The sequence below is a fragment of the Globicephala melas genome, chromosome 2 (genome assembly GCF_963455315.2).
Source record: "Globicephala melas chromosome 2, mGloMel1.2, whole genome shotgun sequence".
NCBI lineage: Eukaryota > Metazoa > Chordata > Mammalia > Artiodactyla > Delphinidae > Globicephala > Globicephala melas.
In genome coordinates, this window is record NC_083315.2 from 150753004 (window position 1) to 150772879 (window position 19876).

At 41.0% G+C, this 19876-nt stretch overlaps 1 protein-coding gene across 16 annotated transcripts in view; it reads left to right on the forward strand.

Annotated features, from left to right (window-relative positions):
- Positions 1–19876, forward strand: part of TTLL5 (tubulin tyrosine ligase like 5) — a 306774-nt gene that overhangs the window by 152612 nt on the left and 134286 nt on the right. For all 16 annotated transcript variants that reach the window (XM_060295064.1, XM_060295066.2, XM_060295069.2 and 13 more), the window contains one exon: positions 7693–7847. In XM_060295064.1, coding sequence (XP_060151047.1) covers positions 7693–7847 — 155 coding nt within the window. The remainder of the gene's footprint in view (positions 1–7692; positions 7848–19876) is intronic.

Below are 19876 nucleotides of genomic sequence, written 5' to 3' on the forward strand. Positions count from 1 at the left end.
GGATTTTTGCATCTATATTCGTCAATGATATTAGTCTGCAATTTTCTTTTTTTGTAGTGCCTTTGTCTGGTTTTGGTATCTGGGTAATGGTAGCTTCGTAGAATGAGTTTGGGAGTGAGTTTCCTCTGCCATTCTTTGGAAGAGTTTGCGAAGGATGGGTGTTATCGCTTCTCTAAATGTTTGATTGAATTCACCTGTGAAGCCATCTGGTTCTGGACTTTTGTTTGTTGGAAGATTTTTAATCACAGTTTCAATTTCATTACTTGTGATTGGCCTGTTCATATTTTCTGTTTCTTCCTGGTTCAGTTTTGGAAGGTTATACCTTTCTAAGAATTTGTCCATTTCTTCCAGGTTGTCCATTTTATTAGCACAGAGTTGCTTGTAGTAGTCTCTTATGATGCTTTGTGTTTCTGCGGTGTCTGTTGTAACTTCTCCTTTTTCATTTCTAATTTTATTGATTTGAGTCCTCGCCCTCTTTTTCTTTTCTTTTTTTTTTTTTAACATCTTTATTGGAGTATAATTTCCCTCTTTTCCTTGCTGAGTCTGGCTAAAGGTTTATCCATCTTGTTTATCATCTCAAAGAACCAGCTTTTAGTTTTATTGGTCTTTGCTATTGTTTTCTTTGTTTCTATTTCATTTACTTCTGCTCTGATCTTTATGATTTCTTTCCTTCCACTACCTTTGGGTTTTGTTTGTTCTTTTTTTAGTTCCTTTAGGTGTAACGTTAGATTGACATTTTTCTTGTTCCTTAAGGTAGAATTGTATTGCTATAAACTTCCCTCTTAGAACTGCTTTTGCTGCATCCCATAGGTTTTGGATGGTCGTGTTTTTGTTGTCATTTGTCTCTAGGTATTTTTTGATTTCCTTTTTGATTTCTTCAGTGATCTCTTGGTTATTTAGCAATGTATTGTTTAGCCTCCCTTTGTTTGTGTTTTTTATGTTTTTTTCCCTGGAATTTGTTTCTAATCTCATAGTGTTGTGGTTGGACAAGATGCTTGATATGATTTCAATTTTCTTAAATTTAATGAGGGTTGATTTGTGACCCAAGATGTGATCTCTCCTGGAGAATGTTCGTGTGCACTTGAGGGGAAAGTGTAATCTGCTGTTTTTGGATGGAATGTCCCGTAAATATCAGTTAAATCTATCTGGTCTATTGTGTCATTTAAAGCTTGTGTTTCCTTATTAATTTTCTGTCTGGATGATCTGTCCATTGGTGTAAGTGAGGTGTTAATGTCCCCCACTATTATTGTGTTGCTGTCGATTTCCTCTTTTAGAGCTGTTAGCAGTTGCCTTATGTATTGAGGTGCTCCTATGTTGGGTGCATATATATTTATAATTGTTACATCTTCTTCTTGGATTGATCCCTTGATCATTGCGTAGTGTCTGTCCTTGTCTCTTGTAACATTCTTTATTTTCACGTCTATTTTATCTGATATGAGTATTGCTTCTCCAGCTTTCTTTTGATTTCCATTTGCATGGAATATCTTTTTCCATCCTCTCATTTGCAGTATGTATGTGTCCCTAGGTCTGCAATGGGTCTCTTGTAGACAGCATATATATGGGTCTTGTTTTTGTATCCATTCAGTGAATCTGTGTCTTTTGGCTGGAGCATTTAATCCATTCACATTTAAGGTAATTATCAATATGTGTGTTCCTATTACCATTTTCTTAATTGTTTTGGGTTTGTTTTTGTAGGTCCTTTTCTTCTCTTTTGTTTCCCACTTTAGAGAAGTTCCTTTAGCATTTGTTGTAGAGCTGGTTTGGTGGTGCTGAATTCTCTTAGCTTTTGCTTGTCTGTAAAGCTTTTGATTTCTCCATCGAATCTGAATGAGATCCTTGCTGGGTAGAGTAATCTTGGTTGTAGGTTCTTCTCTTTCATCACTTTAAATATATCGTGCCACTCCCTTCTATTTGTAGAGTTTCTGCTGAGAAATCAGCTGTTAACCTTGTGGGAGTTCCCTTGTATGTTATTAGTCATTTTTCCCATGTTGCTTTTAATAATTTTTCTGTGTTTAACTTTTGTCAGTTTGATTACTGTGTGTCTCCCGTATTTCTCCTTGGGTTTATCCTGCCTGGGACTCTCTGTGCTTGCTTCCTGGACTTGGGTGGCTATTTCCTTTCCCATGTTAGGAAAGTTTTCTTTTTTAAAAAAAATTTTTTTATTTACTTATTTATTTGGGGGCTGCTTTGGGTCTTCACTGCTGAGTGCAGGCTTTCTCTAGTTGTGGCGAATGGGGGCTACTCTTCGTTGTGGTGCGCAGGCTTCTTATTGCAGGGCTTCTCTTGTTGCGGAGTACAGGCTCTAGGCACATGGGCTTCGGTAGTTGTGGCACTTGGGCTCAGTAGTTGTGGCTCGTGGGCTCTAGAGCACAGGCTCAGTAGTTGTGTTGCATGGGCTCAGTTGCTCCGCAGCATGTGGGATCTTCCTGGACCAGGGCCGAACCCGAGTCCTCTTCGTAGGCAGTCAGATTCTTAACCACTGCGCCACCAGGGAAGCCTTAGGGAAGTTTTTGACTGTAATCTTCTCAAATATTATCTCGGGTCCTTTCTCTCTCTCTTCTCCTTCTGGGACCCCTATAATGCGAATGTTGGTGCATTTAATGTTGTCCCAGAGGTCCTTAGGCTGTCTTCATCTCTTTTCATTCTTTCTTTTTTAATTCTGTTCCATGGCAGTGAATTCCACCATTCTGTCTTCCAGGTCACTTATCCATTCCTCTGCCTCAGTTATTCTGCTATTGATTTCTTCTTGTGTATTTTTCATTTCAGTTATTGTATTGTTCATCTCTGTTTGTTTGTTCTTTAATTCTTCTAGGTCCTTGTGAAACATTTCTTGCATCTTCTCGATTTTTGCCTCCATTCTTTTTCCGAGGTCCTGGATCATCTTCACTATCATTATTCTAAATTCTTTTTCTGGAAGCTTGCCTGTCTCCACTTCATTTAGTTGTTTTGTTGAGGTTTTATCTTGTTCCTTCATCTGGTACATAGTCCTCTGCTTTTGCATTTTGTCTATCTTTCTATGAATGTGGTTTTTATTCCACAGGCTGCATTATTGTAATTCTTCTTGCTTCTGTTGTCTGCCCTCTGGTGGATAAGGCTATCTACCAGTTACTTTTCTTTTCTTTTTTAAAAGCAGGAATGCTTTGGAAGGAAAGATGAAAAGCTTTAAAAGTTTTCTTATTCCTGGGCTTCCCTGGTGGCGCAGTGGTTGAGAGTCCGCCTGCTGATGCAGGGGACATGGGTTCGTGCCCCGGTCCGGGAAGATCCCACATGCTGCGGAGCGGCTGGGCCCGTGAGCCATGGCCGCTGAGCCTGCACGTCCAGAGCCTGTGCTCCACAACTGGAGAGGCCACAATAGTGAGAGGCCCACGTACCGCAAAAAAAAAAAAAAAAAAAGTTTTCTTATTCCTTACATAGTCTCATATTTAAGCAGTGGTCATTTTTGCTATTTTTCTCAAAATAAATTAAGGATGCTTTGCTTTTATGTAGAAGGAAATCATAATGACTACCAATTTTTGGTTTATCCATGAAATGCATAATGGATGTTACATGAAAAAACAAACTCACCAAGAGTCCAAAATTAGTTTTATGTTCATGCCATCTTTTACTATATCTGCTAAGAAACGAAACTGATTGAGGATGTTGTTTTTTTTAATAAATTTATTTATTTATTTATTTATTTATTTATTTATTTTTTACACACTCCCCACACCCACTCCTCCTCTAGCAGCCACCAATCTGTTTTCTGTCTCTATAGATTTGCCTCTTCTAGACATTTTGTGGTTTTTTTGTTTTTTTTTTTTTTTAATTTGGTTGCCCCAGGTCTTAGTTGTGGCACATGAGATCTTTAGTTGCAGCATGTGAACTCTTAGTTGCGGCATGTGGGATCTAGTTCCCTGACCAGGGATAGAACCCAGGCCCCCTGCATTGGGAGCACGGAGTCTTAGCCACTGAACCACCAGGGAAGTCCCTATTTATTTTATTTATTTATATTTGGCTGTGTTGAGTCTTCGTTGCTGTGTGTGGGCTTTCTCTAGTTGCGGCGAGCGGGGGCTACTCTTTGCTGCAGTGTGCACTCTTCTCATTGCGGTGGCTTCTCTTGTTGCGGAGCACAGGCTCTAGGCACACAGGCTTCAGTAGTTGTGGCGTGCGGGCTTAGTAGTTGTGGCTCATGGGCTCTAGAACGCAGGCTCAGTAGTTGTGGCACACGGGCTCAGTTGCTCCGTGGCATGTGGTATCTTCCCAGACCAGGGCTCGAACCCGTGTCCCCTGCATTGGCAGATGGATTCTTAACCACTGCGCCACCATGGAAGCCCCTAAGGATGGTTTTGTTTTGGTTTTTTTGTTGCTCTACTTATTAAATATCCTCTGGTGAAGGGTAACAAGTGGGAAATAAAATTTAAGGAAAGGTAGAAAATGCTGGAATAGTTAGGTATAATCAATCCCTGTATAATCACTGTTTTCCAAATTTGAGGTCTGCATCTGATTATATTTTCAAAAATCTCTAATAATCAAGGGTAACTAGGACAGTTTCCCTACTAGTTTCAAAACTAGAAAATGGATTTTAAAACAAGAGTACCAGTTCTGCAGCTGTTATGTGACCGTGAACAAATTGCTTACCGTAACTTCTCTGACCCTTTGTTTCTCCATATCTGGAAAGGGAGTACTGGGGGAATTCCCTGGCAGTCCAGTGGTTAGGACTCCATCCTCTCACTGCTGACAGCCCAGTGTTGATCCCTGGTTGGGGAACTAAAATCCCACAAGGGAGTATCACAGTATCTACTTCCATGAGTAATAGATAAGGAGGGAGATATATTGATAAAACCTCACTTATAAGTGCCTGACACTTCCACTGTAAGGACTCAGATGTTAAGCCATATTATTTGGAAAAAGTATTCCACGTGCATTTGGAGGAGAACATTCTCTGTTCTAATCTTGGCCCTGCCACCTACTAGGTGTGTTACTTTTGTCTAATTGTTTACCCTCTCTAGACTTTAGTTGCCTCTTCTGTTAAATGGGGGTAACAATAGAACCTCCTTCAAAGGCTTGCTCAGGGTTAAGTGAGATAATACACGTCAAGATAATGCAAAGACATCTAAGCCCATGGCACATAGTGAGCATTCAGTAAGTGTTCGTGATTATGGTGAAAATGATGATGTTTCAATTAAGGGCAGCCTGGACAAAAGAGAGAAGATGTACCAAATCTGATATCTCTTCTCCTTCCCATTCACTAATCTCCAGCTATACTGTTTATACTAGACATGGTAAAGTATGTACCTTTTGTTTATTTTCCTGCTGTTCCACTATAAATTATTAATAGACCTCTTTTATGAGGTTTTTGTCGCAACTGACTGAGGCAGTAATTGGAGAATCTGTTAGTTATCATAAAGACCTTTCCACTTTGTAGTATCTTTATAAGCTCCAAGCTCATGTCTAATTTGAAAAGCCTAATATTTAGTGCCAGGGGTCAGGGCAAGAAGGAGGAGGGCTCAGTATGGGACGGGGGTGAGTTCAGTCCTACAGGGAATCTGTTTGATCGTCCGAGAACCTGGCCTTTGTTGCCACTAGGTAGGGTGCCGGAAGAAGGACAAGGCTCTTCAGAGGCCCTGGGGGCCAGAGAACACTGCCCTAATCTGCCACTCTGTCTTCCCCACCCTTTCATCAGCATGGTCTTTCTCCTCCCCTGGTAGTGGCAGAAGGGGGTCAGAACTGACAAGCCAAGGTTGGCTCCTGAGACTTCCTCTTAATCTGGGGCCGCACTGGAGTGTGCAGTCTGAGTGTTCCGGCCCCCAGCCTCCACAGACACCAGAGATCACTCCTGACTTAGAGAAAGTGGACTTCGTCACAAGAAAAATATTTGGGTCCTTTGATGTGAAGACACAGTCCTGGGCTGTTGTCACTGAATTCTGTAACTAGGAATGAAGCACTATACCGTTACTAAAAATGACTTATTTTCTTTCAGAATTATCAAATTTTTTAAAAATCCAGAATTCTTCTATTTGTAAATGTCAAAATTGTTAGCTTCCTGGGACACTTCATAGGAGGACACTTCTCTTGGAATTCATATCTCCTCACTTCACTATTCCTTAGTGTCTCCTACTCAGCACCCTGCATTCAGCTTTGAGTACACCCCCTCTTTTCAGCATCCCCTGTACATCTCATTGGAAATGCTTCTTGAACCATCCTTTCTTTTCTGATTCCACTCTTTCCAGCCAGGTTTTAAGGTTATCACCTCGCACCTGTATTTTTCATAATAACTTACATTTTTTTCTTTTAGATTATAAAAGTAATACATGCCCTTTAGAGTTTGTGTCTGTGTATGTGTTCATTTAAGGAAATTGCTTCTGCCCTCTGTATAGTTTCATATTGTGATTTGTTTTTTAACTTGAGATATCAGCATGTTACTATATCGCTAAGTATTCTCCAAAAAAATTCTAATGGCTACATAATATTCCCTTATATGTTTAGAGCAAAATTTTTTTAACATATTTATTTAACATAATTTATTTAAATACTCTCAGCCATTTAGATCTTTCCTTTTTCAGTATTAAAATCAATGCTTGTTTTCAATTTCTATTCACAGCATAGTGTAGTGAGTAAGAACGTGCGATTTGGAGTTTCAAAGACTATGGTTCAGATCCTGGTTCTGCCATTTATTCCTAGGCCTCAGTTTCCTTCTTTGTAAAGTGGGGATTATAATAGTACTTGCCAATAGCATTATGACAGTTTGAATGAGATGCATGTAATATACTCGTTTATACAGAGCTTGGCACATTGTAAGTGCTGCTACATAGTAACTGCTATTATAATACTCACCTCATTAATGATCTGCAGTTGTGTTTTTAGCGTAGTTCCTATAAGTTAGAGTGTAACATCAAAGTGTACAAATATTTTGATACTTTTAATAATATATTGACAAATTTATTTGTAGAAAGATTGTACCAATTAATAGTATCATAAATAGTGTAAGTACATATCTAATATCACCTTTGCCATGGTTAGGGTACTATATTTTTGGTTATTATTTATGTCAGTGTAACATATGAAAGTGTTATCTTATAATTTACATTTCTTTGATTGACAGTGGAAATGACTAGTTTTAATTGTTTAATTGGCTAATTATATTCCATTTTTGTAAATTGTTTATTGAAGTCGGTGCCCATTTTTCTATTGCCTGTGCATCTTTTTTCTAAATCAGTGAGTTCTTTATACAGTAATTATTTATTATTAATAAATAAATAATAAATATTATAAATTATTATTTATTAATAATAGTTATTATTTACACTAAAATTTATCGAGCGTTTAGAACTTTCATATGACACAAGGGTCAGAAAGGACTAAGTAGTTTGCCTAATTCTTAGAACCTTGTGTGACACAGAGTAAATACTCAGTAAGTACTTGCTGTTTTTGTTATTAATCTTTGTATTTCACAGCACCTCGCATAGTATGGTGCTTTGCACATAGTAGGGGCAGAATAAATACTCGTTAATTTATATTGACACTAGCCACCCTCACCTGTGCTCTTGGATGTTCACAGAAGCCAGCCTTTAATGAGTGCCTTTGTGGCAACCACTGTTTAAGCTCAGGTGGGTCAGCATCTCCTGGGCTCTACATGATTTTCCCCATTATGATTTTAATGATACTTTTCTAAAACTCTGTAAAATCAGGTTATTTCCCTCACTTCATTTCTAGGTAACAAACCTGAATTTGGCAAGTGGCGTCATAAACGGAAGCAGTGCTTCAACTCCCCACACACTTCGGCCTGTCATCAGTCCTAGTGGCCCAACATGGTCAATACAGTCAGACCCCCAAGCTCCTGAGAGCCACTCCGCCCCTCCTGGAAGCAGGTATGTCAAGGGCCATGGAGCCGGCATTTGGGTCACACAGGGGCAGCCTGGATCCTAAGCAAGTCATTCTCACTTTGAGTTCCCTGCACAGGCACCAGCAAGACAAGTGCCTTTCCCCTCATGTCCTAATCCTCTGGTGCTTGAATATAGGGCCTCATTTCACTTGTAAGACAGTTTGTGGGCAAATCAAATGAAAAGGAAATTTCTGATACAGTTCAGCAAGTTCACTTCTGGGTGAAAGAGCAAGAATTTATACTATGCTTAATCCTCGCTCACAGTCAACATTTTTGTGTATTGACTTTTGACATTTTCTCCTTGTCTCCTAATTCTTTTTTTATACCTTGTATTACATTGTGTTTCAGTAACTTTGGACTCTTTTCTTTTGAAGCACATATTTTATATGTTTTTATGTAGGTTATCTAATTAAACTCAAACAGCCTCCCTGGACAATGTTCATTTGGAAAGTGGGAAGGAAATTCCCTTTATGTAGTTGAGCAAAGTGGCAGAGGATAGATCCAAATAGATTCTGGCCATAACGTCAGCAACTTCTGATTTAAAAAAGAAACCACTGTATTGGATTCTAGTCTCGATCTGTATTTCAAGTTCCCCTGTATAAAAAACGTAAGAAGAAACAGATTCCCAGTACATCTTGCTTTAGTGGCTATTGAATATGGGTTTAATTGCATCTGTCCCTGAGTCAGATGAGCTAGAATGGAATGTGACTGTTACAATGAAGTATTCCAACCAGCTGAGATATTGTTCCCTCCAAATAAAGACACTGTGCCACAGGTGTCCCACCAGCTCCCTACCCCAGGCCAGCACATCAGCCTCTGCCAACCAGCCACCTCTTTGGATGCTGCCCTGCCCTGAGGTTGGAGGGGTGACTGAAGGCTTGGGCATGGAGGAAATACCTAACTGTTGTTCAAGTATCTGTTGGTGTTAGAATGATTACTTAAGGAACTAATTTGGGAAGCAGAGACTCTGCCCAGGAAGCAAGATAAACATAAGCGCATTACATCATGCTCTGGTACGGTGTCTTTCATACCAGTGATCATTGTGGTCAAGGGTGAAAAGAATCATCTCAATTTAGAATTATGAAGAGTTGAAGACCAAGAGGCAGGACTTTTGAAGACAGGACATCCTCCCACACTATTCTCTTCATAGGAGAAGTCTGTCCTTTGGTGATTTATGATTCCAGAGTAACCGCATTCCTAAAACATAAGTCGTAAAAAAGAAATTCTGTTTATACCACAGAGCTTTATTTTCCATATAAAATATTTCCAAATATTTCATTTTCATTTTACAATCAGAGGCTTGTTTCTATGGAAAACACTTTCTCTGCAATCTTGGATATATTGTCTATATGACAAGGCTGCAACCGTTTTCCATACGGTAAGCAAAATGTCAAGACTGTACATTTTGGAAAAATAGTTTTAGCTTTTTTTTTTTTTGGCTGCACCACAGGGCATGCGGGATGATGAGATCCCCAACCAGGGATCAAACGCGTGCCCCCTTCAGTGGAAGCTCGGATTCTTAACCACTGGACTGCCAGGGAAGTCCTGAGTTTTAGCATTTTTCATACTTGTGTTTGGAATAAAAATTATGGCTGGGTTTTGAGCCTTCTCTTGGTGACACCTGTTAATGCCGAGCCACAGAAAGATGAAAGGGTCCATCAAGGTCAGAGGCAGGACCTAGGGTGCAGTGCTGTGAGTGACCTTCTCCCAGCCAGACTGTGCTCATGGGCTGTGGTAGAATGCCACATGATACGATCGACTTCAGAACCACTGGCACCAGGAAGTAGGCCCTGCAAAGCCCCCTGGTCTTTCCCTTTGGGGGTTAGTTGTACCCATAACAGCCGTCTCTTCACCTACTCTTCAAGCTAGAGGGTCAGTTCTCAGGCCCCATTCTAGTCCAGGGTAGCCCTGGAAAATCTCCCTTCCCCCCAACCCCCAACAACGCGCAACCTCTGGTTGCCATGACAGCCTGCAAGCTCAGCTTGGGAGTTCCAGTTCCATGTGGAATTCCCAGAGATACCCACCCTAAAGAGCCTTAAATGAATTCTCAGAGGTCCTTTCAGAACTGGCTATGACATGGGCCCCAGCCAGACCTCCCTCAGGCATTCGCTCTGTCCCATGCCCCAGTTTCTTTATTTACCTGGTAAGTCACTGTTTTGAGGATATTTATTTAGTCTCTTGTTGTTCCTTCCTTAGTAGTAAGGGTGACTAAGTTTAATGAATAAGGGATTAGTAGCTTAGAGATGTGAGTTTTATTACTGATTTTTACACTAAGTGACCCTAAACTATTCATTTAATCTTTTTATTGGATAAGCATACTTATGTATAAACTGGCCTGTTTTGGGAGCTTTTAGGTTGTTCTTAAAGCACTTTGATCTCCCTGGAAGTGGGTGCTAAGTAAATAACATGTCCTCTTACTTGTACATCTACAAAAGCATCAGTGGATTCCAGTGCTGATAAACTCTCATAATTCACTCAACCAGGGGCTGCCCTGTAAACAGTAAAAAGATGTAAAGAGAATCCAATGCTGGCTGTACTTTTCATCTGCATCTTGGAGGATTCAGTGACTTGGTAGCCACAGGAATGAAAACTGGTGACTCACAAGAACTCAGCAAATAGTGTTATTTTTCATTTCCCTGTGGCGTTGCTATTGTTCTCAATTTTATGGATCACACAAGTTTTCACCAGACAACCTTGTTCTTCCCCCGCTGCTTTGAAACCACCCCAAATGTAGCCCAGGGCTGTCGTCTCCCATTGGGTCAGTGTGAGCTCAGCCCAGCTCCTCAAATCCCTCGGTTCCTTTGGTCTGTCTGGAGTCCCTGTTGGAGCTTTGTTGTGGGAGAGGAAGGCAGAGAGCCCACGCCTTGCCCAGACAGTCTGAGGCCTGGCCGTGGAGCTTGCAGTTCCCTAGACACTCGGAGTTGGACTTGGCCAGCCATTCCTCTGTTGTTACTTTTCAGAGGTAATAAGTGAGATTAATTGCAGGCCATTCTCCAGAAGAGAATGTAGTCAGGGCCAAATACAGTCACATGTTTAGAAGCCTGAGGTGTGCCTTCGAGCAAGGCCAATTGAGAATTATACAATCTGGCCTCCAGGATGCAGGTACCGAATGTCCGCGACCTCTTTTTTCTTAAAGGGATTGTATTTGATTTCTAGATGCTGATACCTGGGTACTAAGCTTTTCTTTAGCCAATGAAATGGGTCGGGTTTTTCAAGCTGCCTTTTAATTCTCTATTTTTCTGGGTACCTGGGGAATTGTTAGGAGCTGAGATTGATGTGCAGAGGCATCTCCTCATTACCACCAGCCTTGCACAGAACTGGACCATGTCAGGGAGGAGCATTTTCTAGGTGAGGAGAGCATCTTTCTTTGGGAGACCTGGAAGGGTTACTGTAAAGTTCTGGCTGCTGCTTGGAATGATTTGGGAAGGACAGGGCCTCAGACAGCTTGGCAGGAACCTGAGGCTCTGTTTTTTTCCAGTCCAGCCCTTCCTCGTGGATCGAGCTGTCAGGGAATCCCACGAATGTCTGGCTTCTGCCCCTTTGTATGTTTTTCCAGCATTTGTCATTGAATTATTTTTATCCATCTCTGGTTTTTTCACACATGCAACCTGGGGATTTATCTGTTCCTCGATGTTAAAGGTGAGGGAGGTTGAAGGCACAGTCGTGAGTTTGTTCCTTCTTTTTGTGACGGGGCAAGACATCGTGGGCCTAGGCTGTGTGGCCTGGTAGCCTCTACTCTGGAAAACAGCTGTATGTCAGAACTTTAAATTCTGTACTGGGGAATGGGATACAATGAAGCCCCAAATCTTGGAAAATTGGGTGATATTTCATGTCACCTTGTTCCTCTGCCCTCTTACTCTTTAGTAATAAATTATAGTCTGGTACCTTTCTTTACATAATTTTTTGAAACAGATTTTCAGAGATTCTGATACCAGTTTAACTAATACTTTTCTCCCTTGTTTTAGATTATTTCTTTTTTTAAAAAAATACTTATTTTTTTATTTATTTATTTTTGGCTGCATTGGGTCTTCGTTGCCGAGCGCAGGCTTTCTCTAGTTGCGGCGAGCGGGGGCTACTCTTCATTGCGGTGCATGGGCTTCGCATTGCAGTGGCTTCTCTTGTTGCAGAGCACGGGCTCTAGGCGTGCAGGCTTCAGTAGTTGTGGCTCGCGGGCTCTAGAGCGCAGGCTCAGTAGTTGTGACACACGGGCTTAGTCGCTCCACGGCATGTGGGATCTTCCCGGACCAGGGCTCGAACCTGTGTCCCCTGCATTGGCAGGCGGATTCTTAACCACTGCGCCACCGGGAAAGTCCTAGATTATTTCTCACGAATGTTGCTGGAGATTCAGGACCCTGACTTCCCATCTTTTCATTTTCAGTTCTCAGAAATATTGAGTTTATTGTCTTTAATAAAACATGTTCTGTTCATTTTCTATGTGTCAGGCATTGTGTTAGCTGCTGGGAGTAGCGACAAATAAGACAGAATCGTCCCCAGTCTCCCAGAGTTTACTGTCCAGGATGTATCTTCTATGCTCTCGGCGTAGTGCTGAGCGCTGGGTAGAGTCGAAAAGACTTTGAAGACCTGGTGTTGGATCACTAAGAGGTTACCGTCTAACAACGAGAAGGAGCCACATACACATGGAACAGTTAGGAAACAGTGTTGGGCAGCATATAACAAAAAGATTTAAGTTGTGTGACCCAGGCAATTAGAAGAAAGAGAATCAAGAAGAGGGTGTAAGGATTTAACCCTGTCACCGGCTACAACATGGCTGAACCTTGAGGACATAATGCTAAGTGAAAGGAGCCAGTCACAAAAGGACCAATACTGTATGATTCCACTCCTATGAAGTATCTAAAGTCGTCTAAATTGTAGAAACAGAAAGCAGAAAGGTGGTTGCCAAGGGCTGGGGGAATAGAGGAGGGGGAATTAGCGTTTAACGGCTATAGAGTTTCAAACTTGCAAGATGAAAAAGTTCTAGAGAACTGCTGCACAACAGTGTGACTGTACTTATCACTACAGAACTGTAGTCATAAAAATGGTTAAGATGGTAAATTTAAAGTTATACTTTTTTTTTTAACCACAATAAAAAGAGAATAGGAGGAGGAGTGTGTGAGGTTTTAAAAGAGAGCCCCATAGTTCTGCAAAAATTATTCAGCAACCAAAATGCTAAGGCTTTGTTTCCATTTTCTTCCTCTGTTTAGGGGAATTATTCTGAAACTAGTCCTTTAAATGTTTCTATTTCTTTAAAAGTATGTTTACTTTATTTATTTATTTATTTATTTTTTGCGGTACGCGGGCCTCTCACTGTTGTGGCCTCTCCTGTTGTGGAGCACAAGCTCCAGACACGCAGGCTCAGCGGCCATGGCTCACGGGCCCAGCCGTTGCGCGGCATGTGGGATCTTCACGGACCGGGGCACGAACCCATGTGCCCTGCACCGGCAGGCGGACTCTCAATCACTGCGCCACCAGGGAAGCCCAGTATGTTTACTTTATAGGAAAGGAGACCATCAAGCCCTGTTAGGAAGATGGCAGGGTATAGTGAAAAGAGAAGGGACTTCAGGGTTTGCCTTACTGAGTGTATGACCTTGTGCGAGTTGCCTAGCTTCTCTGAGCCACAATTTCCCCATCTGCTTAAAAGTGCAGATAATAATACCTACCTCATTAAGTTGTTATAAGATTTAGTAGAGTTGTGCATGTGAAAGTAACCAGTATAGTGCCTGGTTTTGGTGTAGGTTCTTGATACCACTTAGTTCCCTTTCCAGGAAAAAAAAAAAAAAAGGAGAAACTTAAAATTGGACTTGCTTGGGATGTGGGATTGCTACACTCCGTGTTTTAGTATCTGGTTTAGAGGAAACTGGCCATCAGCCATATGCAGTGCACTCCTGGAGCTGGATTGCAGAGATGTAGCCTTTCCAGCTGAGGAAGGGCCATCAGAGTGGGGCCCACAGGAGACTCTTCCTTTTCTTTGACCCCTTTGTTGAAGGGTGACTTCTTTCTACTTAACAGGCCCTTCCTCTCTGCTATCTTCTTCTGAATGTTGAAATTTCCATTGCGGCTCAATGTTCCAGCCAGTAAACACTCATATTTTCCATCCATCCTGGGGGTCGAGCTTTGGGAGAGCTTTCCTCTGGAGGAGTTTGGAGCTTATAATTTTGTACTTTATCCTGTTATATAAACAACACTCTCTAGCCAAAGAGCACAATCACAAAAAGAAACCACTTTTGGGGGGCCTAAAAACAAAAAGAAACTCTTTCTTGTTCAGAGTTATGTAGAAGGGCTATTTCTCTCATCCTCCTTCCTTCCCATAAAACAAAGTTTACCTGACCTCCTTCCTCCTGAGTCTTAGCTCTTAACCACTCCTTCCCCTTGAGAAAAACGCTTCTCTGGCACACGGGTGATAAAGGCCTGAACTTCTGTCTGAAATTCCTCTGCTGCTTTTCTCACTCAGCCAGACACATAACCTCTCAAGGGTTATGCTCTGTGTCAGTTCAAGCTCTGTGACAGATTCTACAGTTCCTCCTTCACCAAGAGAGCTGAGTGCTGTAGGTGTTTGTACCAAGGCCAGAATCACTGGACTTCTGCCTATTGAAGGAATGTTGGTAAACTTTGGAAATGTGTCAGAGCTCGCTGGCTGGACATCATACCAAGGCCTAGGCAAAGTAAGTTAGGGAATGTTTGGGCCTAGTATCAGGAGTGGAAGACGGGGATCTTTTCTTATCTGCAAGCCAGAATAAAATGCAGCTTGCTTTGTGGTTTGCCAGGGTAGCATTTTTCCAGTTTCGTTTGCCTTCTCCCCTCCGTCTCAAAGCATTAAAGATAAACTACCTTATATACATTTCCTCAGGATTAACACACACACATGCACACTCGGACACATACACACAGAGTCATTGTTAGAGGCAAGACTCTGTCTTATTTAGCTGTTCACTTTGTAATTTGATATCCATCCGCAATTGATGATTATTTTGGTTCTAAGAAGACTGAATGACGAAAATCCATGTACAAGCTGAGTGAGACTCCTTTTCTAGAATTAGGAAATTTTATCACAGTTACTTAATTCATAATTCAGTTTAATTCTCACATGGTTTTTCTGTCATCTTCTATCTTTCCAACATAGCTGTTTACCATCCCTAAAAGAATTTGGAAAGAACCACAGTGGTGAAGAAACACTATATCTTTCTTTCTGACTCTTGTAGAGGAACACTGATGATCCATTTTTAAAGCTTACTTAATGTTGACTCAACAAATTTAGGACAACCAGCTGGCTTCACTGAACCTTTAGCTAAAGACCTCATCCTGCCCTCCTGCCCATCTTTCTGCTGAAAGACTCTCAGCATATATTACTGACCGAGTACAGCTAAAATATCAATGCTTTTTTTTTTTTTTTTAAGTCCTAGGATTTAAGAGGCTAAAAGGAAAAAAATCTTCCTGTATCTATATTTTAATAAAAGAAAACAATAGACTCATACGGTCTGAAAAGGAGTACAGGTTCTCTCGTCCCTGCAGCCCTTTTGAGGAGCAAAATTTTGGTGTAGGTTCTGGTTTTGGTGTAGTTTCCTGATAACTCTTAGTTCCCTTTTCAGAAAAGAGAAAAACATAAAAAATTAGACTTGCTTAGGATACGGTATTGCTACACCACTGAGTTCAGATACAACTGGCCATCACTTACGTGCACTGTCATATCGTATCACGGTGACAAAAGCAGTTATACCTAATCACAATGCTCAGGTGTACATTATTTGTTTTTATAGTGAAGTAAGGATCTATATATTAAAATTTTGATTATAAACTATTAAAATGCTCCTAAGGAAAAATAAGAGAAGCTAAACTTAAAAGGTAACATTTTAACATGGAGCCAAGCGTTCTTTGGGAAATGCGAGTAGGGCTAGAGTGAGAGAGGCAATATATGAGAGCTTAGGAATTCAAAATGTCATATGATGTGGCAGGCCCACGTGTTAGTAACAAGTAACAGTAGAACTCTTGTCCTAATTGGACCATTCTTATGCTTCAGAGGCAATAAAGGGGTGTTTTTTGGCTTTCATGAATTATCAGGCTAAGACTTGTATTAATTTGGCTTCAAAGTCAATAATCAATGCCACGTTTTGCCTGGTTTTTTAAAAGAAGTTTTACTATCTTTCTGTAATGAAAATGAAATATGGGTGCATCTCAGTAATGTGACTATAATCTAGAAGGCTTAAGATGAGAAAATTAGGCTCTCTGGCACCACAGGTAAGGAAACCATAAGGGGGGTGGGTAATAAATAGGTTGTACCTAAAGGCTACAGGAAATCAAATTATGTTCTTGTGAAACTGGGTTGCACCAAGCAAAACTGAGCAGATGAAAAAATCTGTCTATATTATTTGTATTCTCAAATATCTTGCTAGCTGCTTGAACCCAACACTGACATTTGAAATACAAGACCCTAAGAGTTTTTTTACCTTCTTCACCAAATATTTAGTATATTGAAATACTTGAAAAAGAAAAAAGGTGAAACTGGTAATAAGTAATGTTCCAGCTGGAAAATGGCTTCATGTGGTAGTTGTTAAAACAATGTTATCCTAAAAAAGTTAGCATGTTACTGAATATCTCCTAAATGCAAGGCTTGGGGCTCACTCTGAAGGAGGTAATAGACAGGGTCTCACTCTGTCTGGAGGAAAGTTGATAGTCACTTAAGTTACTAATGCAAGTATTGTAAGGCAATATGTTCTTAATTGTTGACGAAGAGGATTATGCTGTTAAGTGGTACAAGTTCAGAGGAGAAATTGATCACTCTGACTGGAGAAAGTGGCAAAACCTTCACGGAAAAGAAAGGTGTGTGAGCTGACTCTGGAAGGGCAGCTGGGGCTTGGGTAGGCAGAGAGGCTAAAATTAATCAATCAAGAGGTAACTGCACACTTACTTTGTGCTCCGTGCTTTGCGAGGATCTAGGAGAGGATCAAGAAATGTGCTCCACAGTCCTGTAAGTTAGAGCTGACACTCAGCAGGGCGGTCTAGAGAATACTGCCCTGGAAGTTTGCTTATTTTTGGCGTGTGAAATATAGAGCGAGTGATTAAAGGGGGGGCATATGGACTCAGTGGAGCTCGCAGTTCAGAAAAGGTACTAAAGAAGGGTGGAAATCTAAGGCTCTGCAGAGGAAGGGTTTAAGGTAGAGTTTAAATACATCCTAGATTGTATATAGGCTGCAGACTCCTGCAGAAAAGGAGAGGAAGAAAAAGAGAGCTAATGTACAAGGTGTTTAAGGCATTTTCAAGGGAGAGTGAATGGGAACCAGTCCAGCTGATAAAATGTATTAGTCAAAACACTTTGAGTTTTGGGGGGGTTTTTTGTAAATTTATTTATTTATATTTTATTTTTGGCTGCGTTGGGTCTTCGTTGCTGTGTGCAGGCTTTTCTCTAGCTGTGGCGAGCGGGGGCTCCTCTTCGTTGCGAAGCACGGGCTTCTCGTTGCAGTGGCTTCTCTTGTTGCAGAGCGCGGGCTCTAGGCGCGCGGGCTTCAGTAGTTGAGGCGCGCGGGCTTCAGTAGTTGTGGCGCACGAGCTTAGTTGCTCCGCGGCATGTGGGATCTTCCCCGACCAGGGCTTGAACCCGTTTCCCCTGCATTGGCAGGCGGATTCTTAGCCACTGTGCCACCAGGGAAGTCCCAAAACACTTTTGAGTTTTAAGTGATAGAAGCTGAAATCATGCTGGATCCTAACTGTAAAGGCGATTTTTCAGTTCATACAACTAAAAGGTCTAGAAATTGATGTTGGAGGCTTATGAAGCATCATTAATCATACTTTCTACTTGTCTCCAGGTCTTGCCTCCACAACTAAATGAGAAATTATAGAAAAATATCAAAGATAGCAAAATACCGACTTTATTGCTGATAAAGATAAATTGGAGAATACATCTTGGGAATATGGTACAATTCTACCTTTCATGGCTAAGTCTTTCTCATTTGTCTTATTTATTCTAAAGATTTTCTTTGTTGATATTTTGTTAATTTTGATAATTAAAACAAAATTTTTAAGGAAGAAATAAAAAGACCTTCTAATGTACCACAAAAACAAAAAATAACTTGGCCTGATTTTCCAGGTGAATATCTGTATTTGGCCCCAATCTACCTTTCCAGTTTTATTCTTCACACATTTAGTTCCAGCCAAACTCTATGGATCAAAAATAGTACATTTTCCCATCACTACATCCTTATACCATTCTGTAGCACTTATCCTGTTAATTTACTGTAATTACTTCACGAAAGTGTAAGTTGTCTTATTCACTGTTGTATCCCAGTGCCTTGGTAAACAGCAGACACTTAAACATACAGAACAAATATTAAGTAAAAGAATGAGGGAATGAACAGACCCCCTGCTCCTCACCTGTATGTTTACATGTTCAAACCCTGTTCTCCTACAGGGCTCAGCTCAGCTCAGCCTTTCTGCAACCTTCCCTGATGACATCCCAAGCAGATGTCATTAGGCTTTCTCTTCCTTCTGTTCTTCATCCACTGGACTCATGTTCCTAAAAGATGTAACTCAGAGGAGGCTCTGGCTAAATGCACAGCTTTAATTCCTAGAGAATGAATTTTTGTGGCTCTTCCTATCCTAGTGATCTGAAAACTAGAGAAAAAAGCCCTGTTTCTTCTCCACTGAAGTTTTTTTTTTCCTTTTTTATTTTTATTATTTTTATTTTTTAACATCTTTATTGGAGTATAATTGCTTTACAATGGTGTGTTAGTTTCTGCTGTATCACACAGTGAATCAGCTATACATATACATTTATCCCCATATCTCCTCCCTCTTGCGTCTCCCTCCCACCCTCCCTATCCCACCCCTCTAGGTGGAGCTCACACAGCTGCCTTCCCAAGTCATCAGGTCCTTATTGCTTCTCCTTTGAACCCTATTCAGTTCTTTCTAGTTATCCAAGATTGAAAGTGCCCTACAAGCAAAAGACCCTTTGCATTTTGGGGGGCGGGGGCGTGCTGTTGGAAGAGGCAGGGTGTGGAAGAAGAAGAAAAGGCAGAGACCGTTCTTTTTACCCTCCTTCTCCCCACCCCACCTAACCCTCAGGAGTCTTGAGAGCCACTCCTAGAAGGTGCTTAAACAGCCCAGTCAGTATAGGATGACTATCTCTTTACTCCAGCCTTTTAACATTGGTTGACCAGTAAGTCATGGTGTGTACTGAATATATGTGATATTTCAGATTTTTGGTGTTCTCTACAGTAGTTCCTCTCTCCTCACTGTCCTTTATTTGATAGACTTATAGTTGGCCCTCGGTATCCACAGGTCTGCATCCACGGATCAAAATATTTAGAAAAAAAAATTTCAGAAAGTTCCAAAAAGCAAAACTTGAATTTGCTATAGTCCAGCAACTGTTTACGTAGCATTTACATTATATTAGGTATTAGAAGTAATCTAGAGATGATTTAAAGGATATGGGAGGATGTGTGTAGGTTATATGCAGATACTGTGCCATTTTATATAAGGGACTTGAGCATCCTTGGATTTTGGTATCCACGGGGGTCCTGGAACCAATCCCTTGCACATACCAAGGGACGACTGTACTGGCATCCCCTTCCTGGGTGGCTAGTATGGGGAATGCATAATGTCAGGCCACCATCTCCCTGCTCCAAGTTCTAATATCTGTTTACCTCTGCTATGACACATACCACTCCTCTTTGTATTATTGTTGTTTGTATACTTGTCTTACCTCCTGTATTAGATTGTAAGCTTTTGAGGGTCAGAGACTGAGTCTTACACATCATTATGTCCTTACACTTTCTTCTACAAAGTGCTCAGTAAATGTTTGGTGAATAAGTGGCTAGATCAGTGCCGTCCAACATGGTAGCCACAAGCCACGTGTGGATTTTAAATTTTTAAATCAATTAAAATTAAATAAAATGAAAAGTTCAATTCCTCAGTCATACTAGCCACATTTCGAATACTCAAAAGCCACATGTGGCTCGTGGCTCCCATATTGGACAGTACAGGACAAAAAGGTTGTCCCAGAAGATTCAAAGATGTGTAGAGACCCAA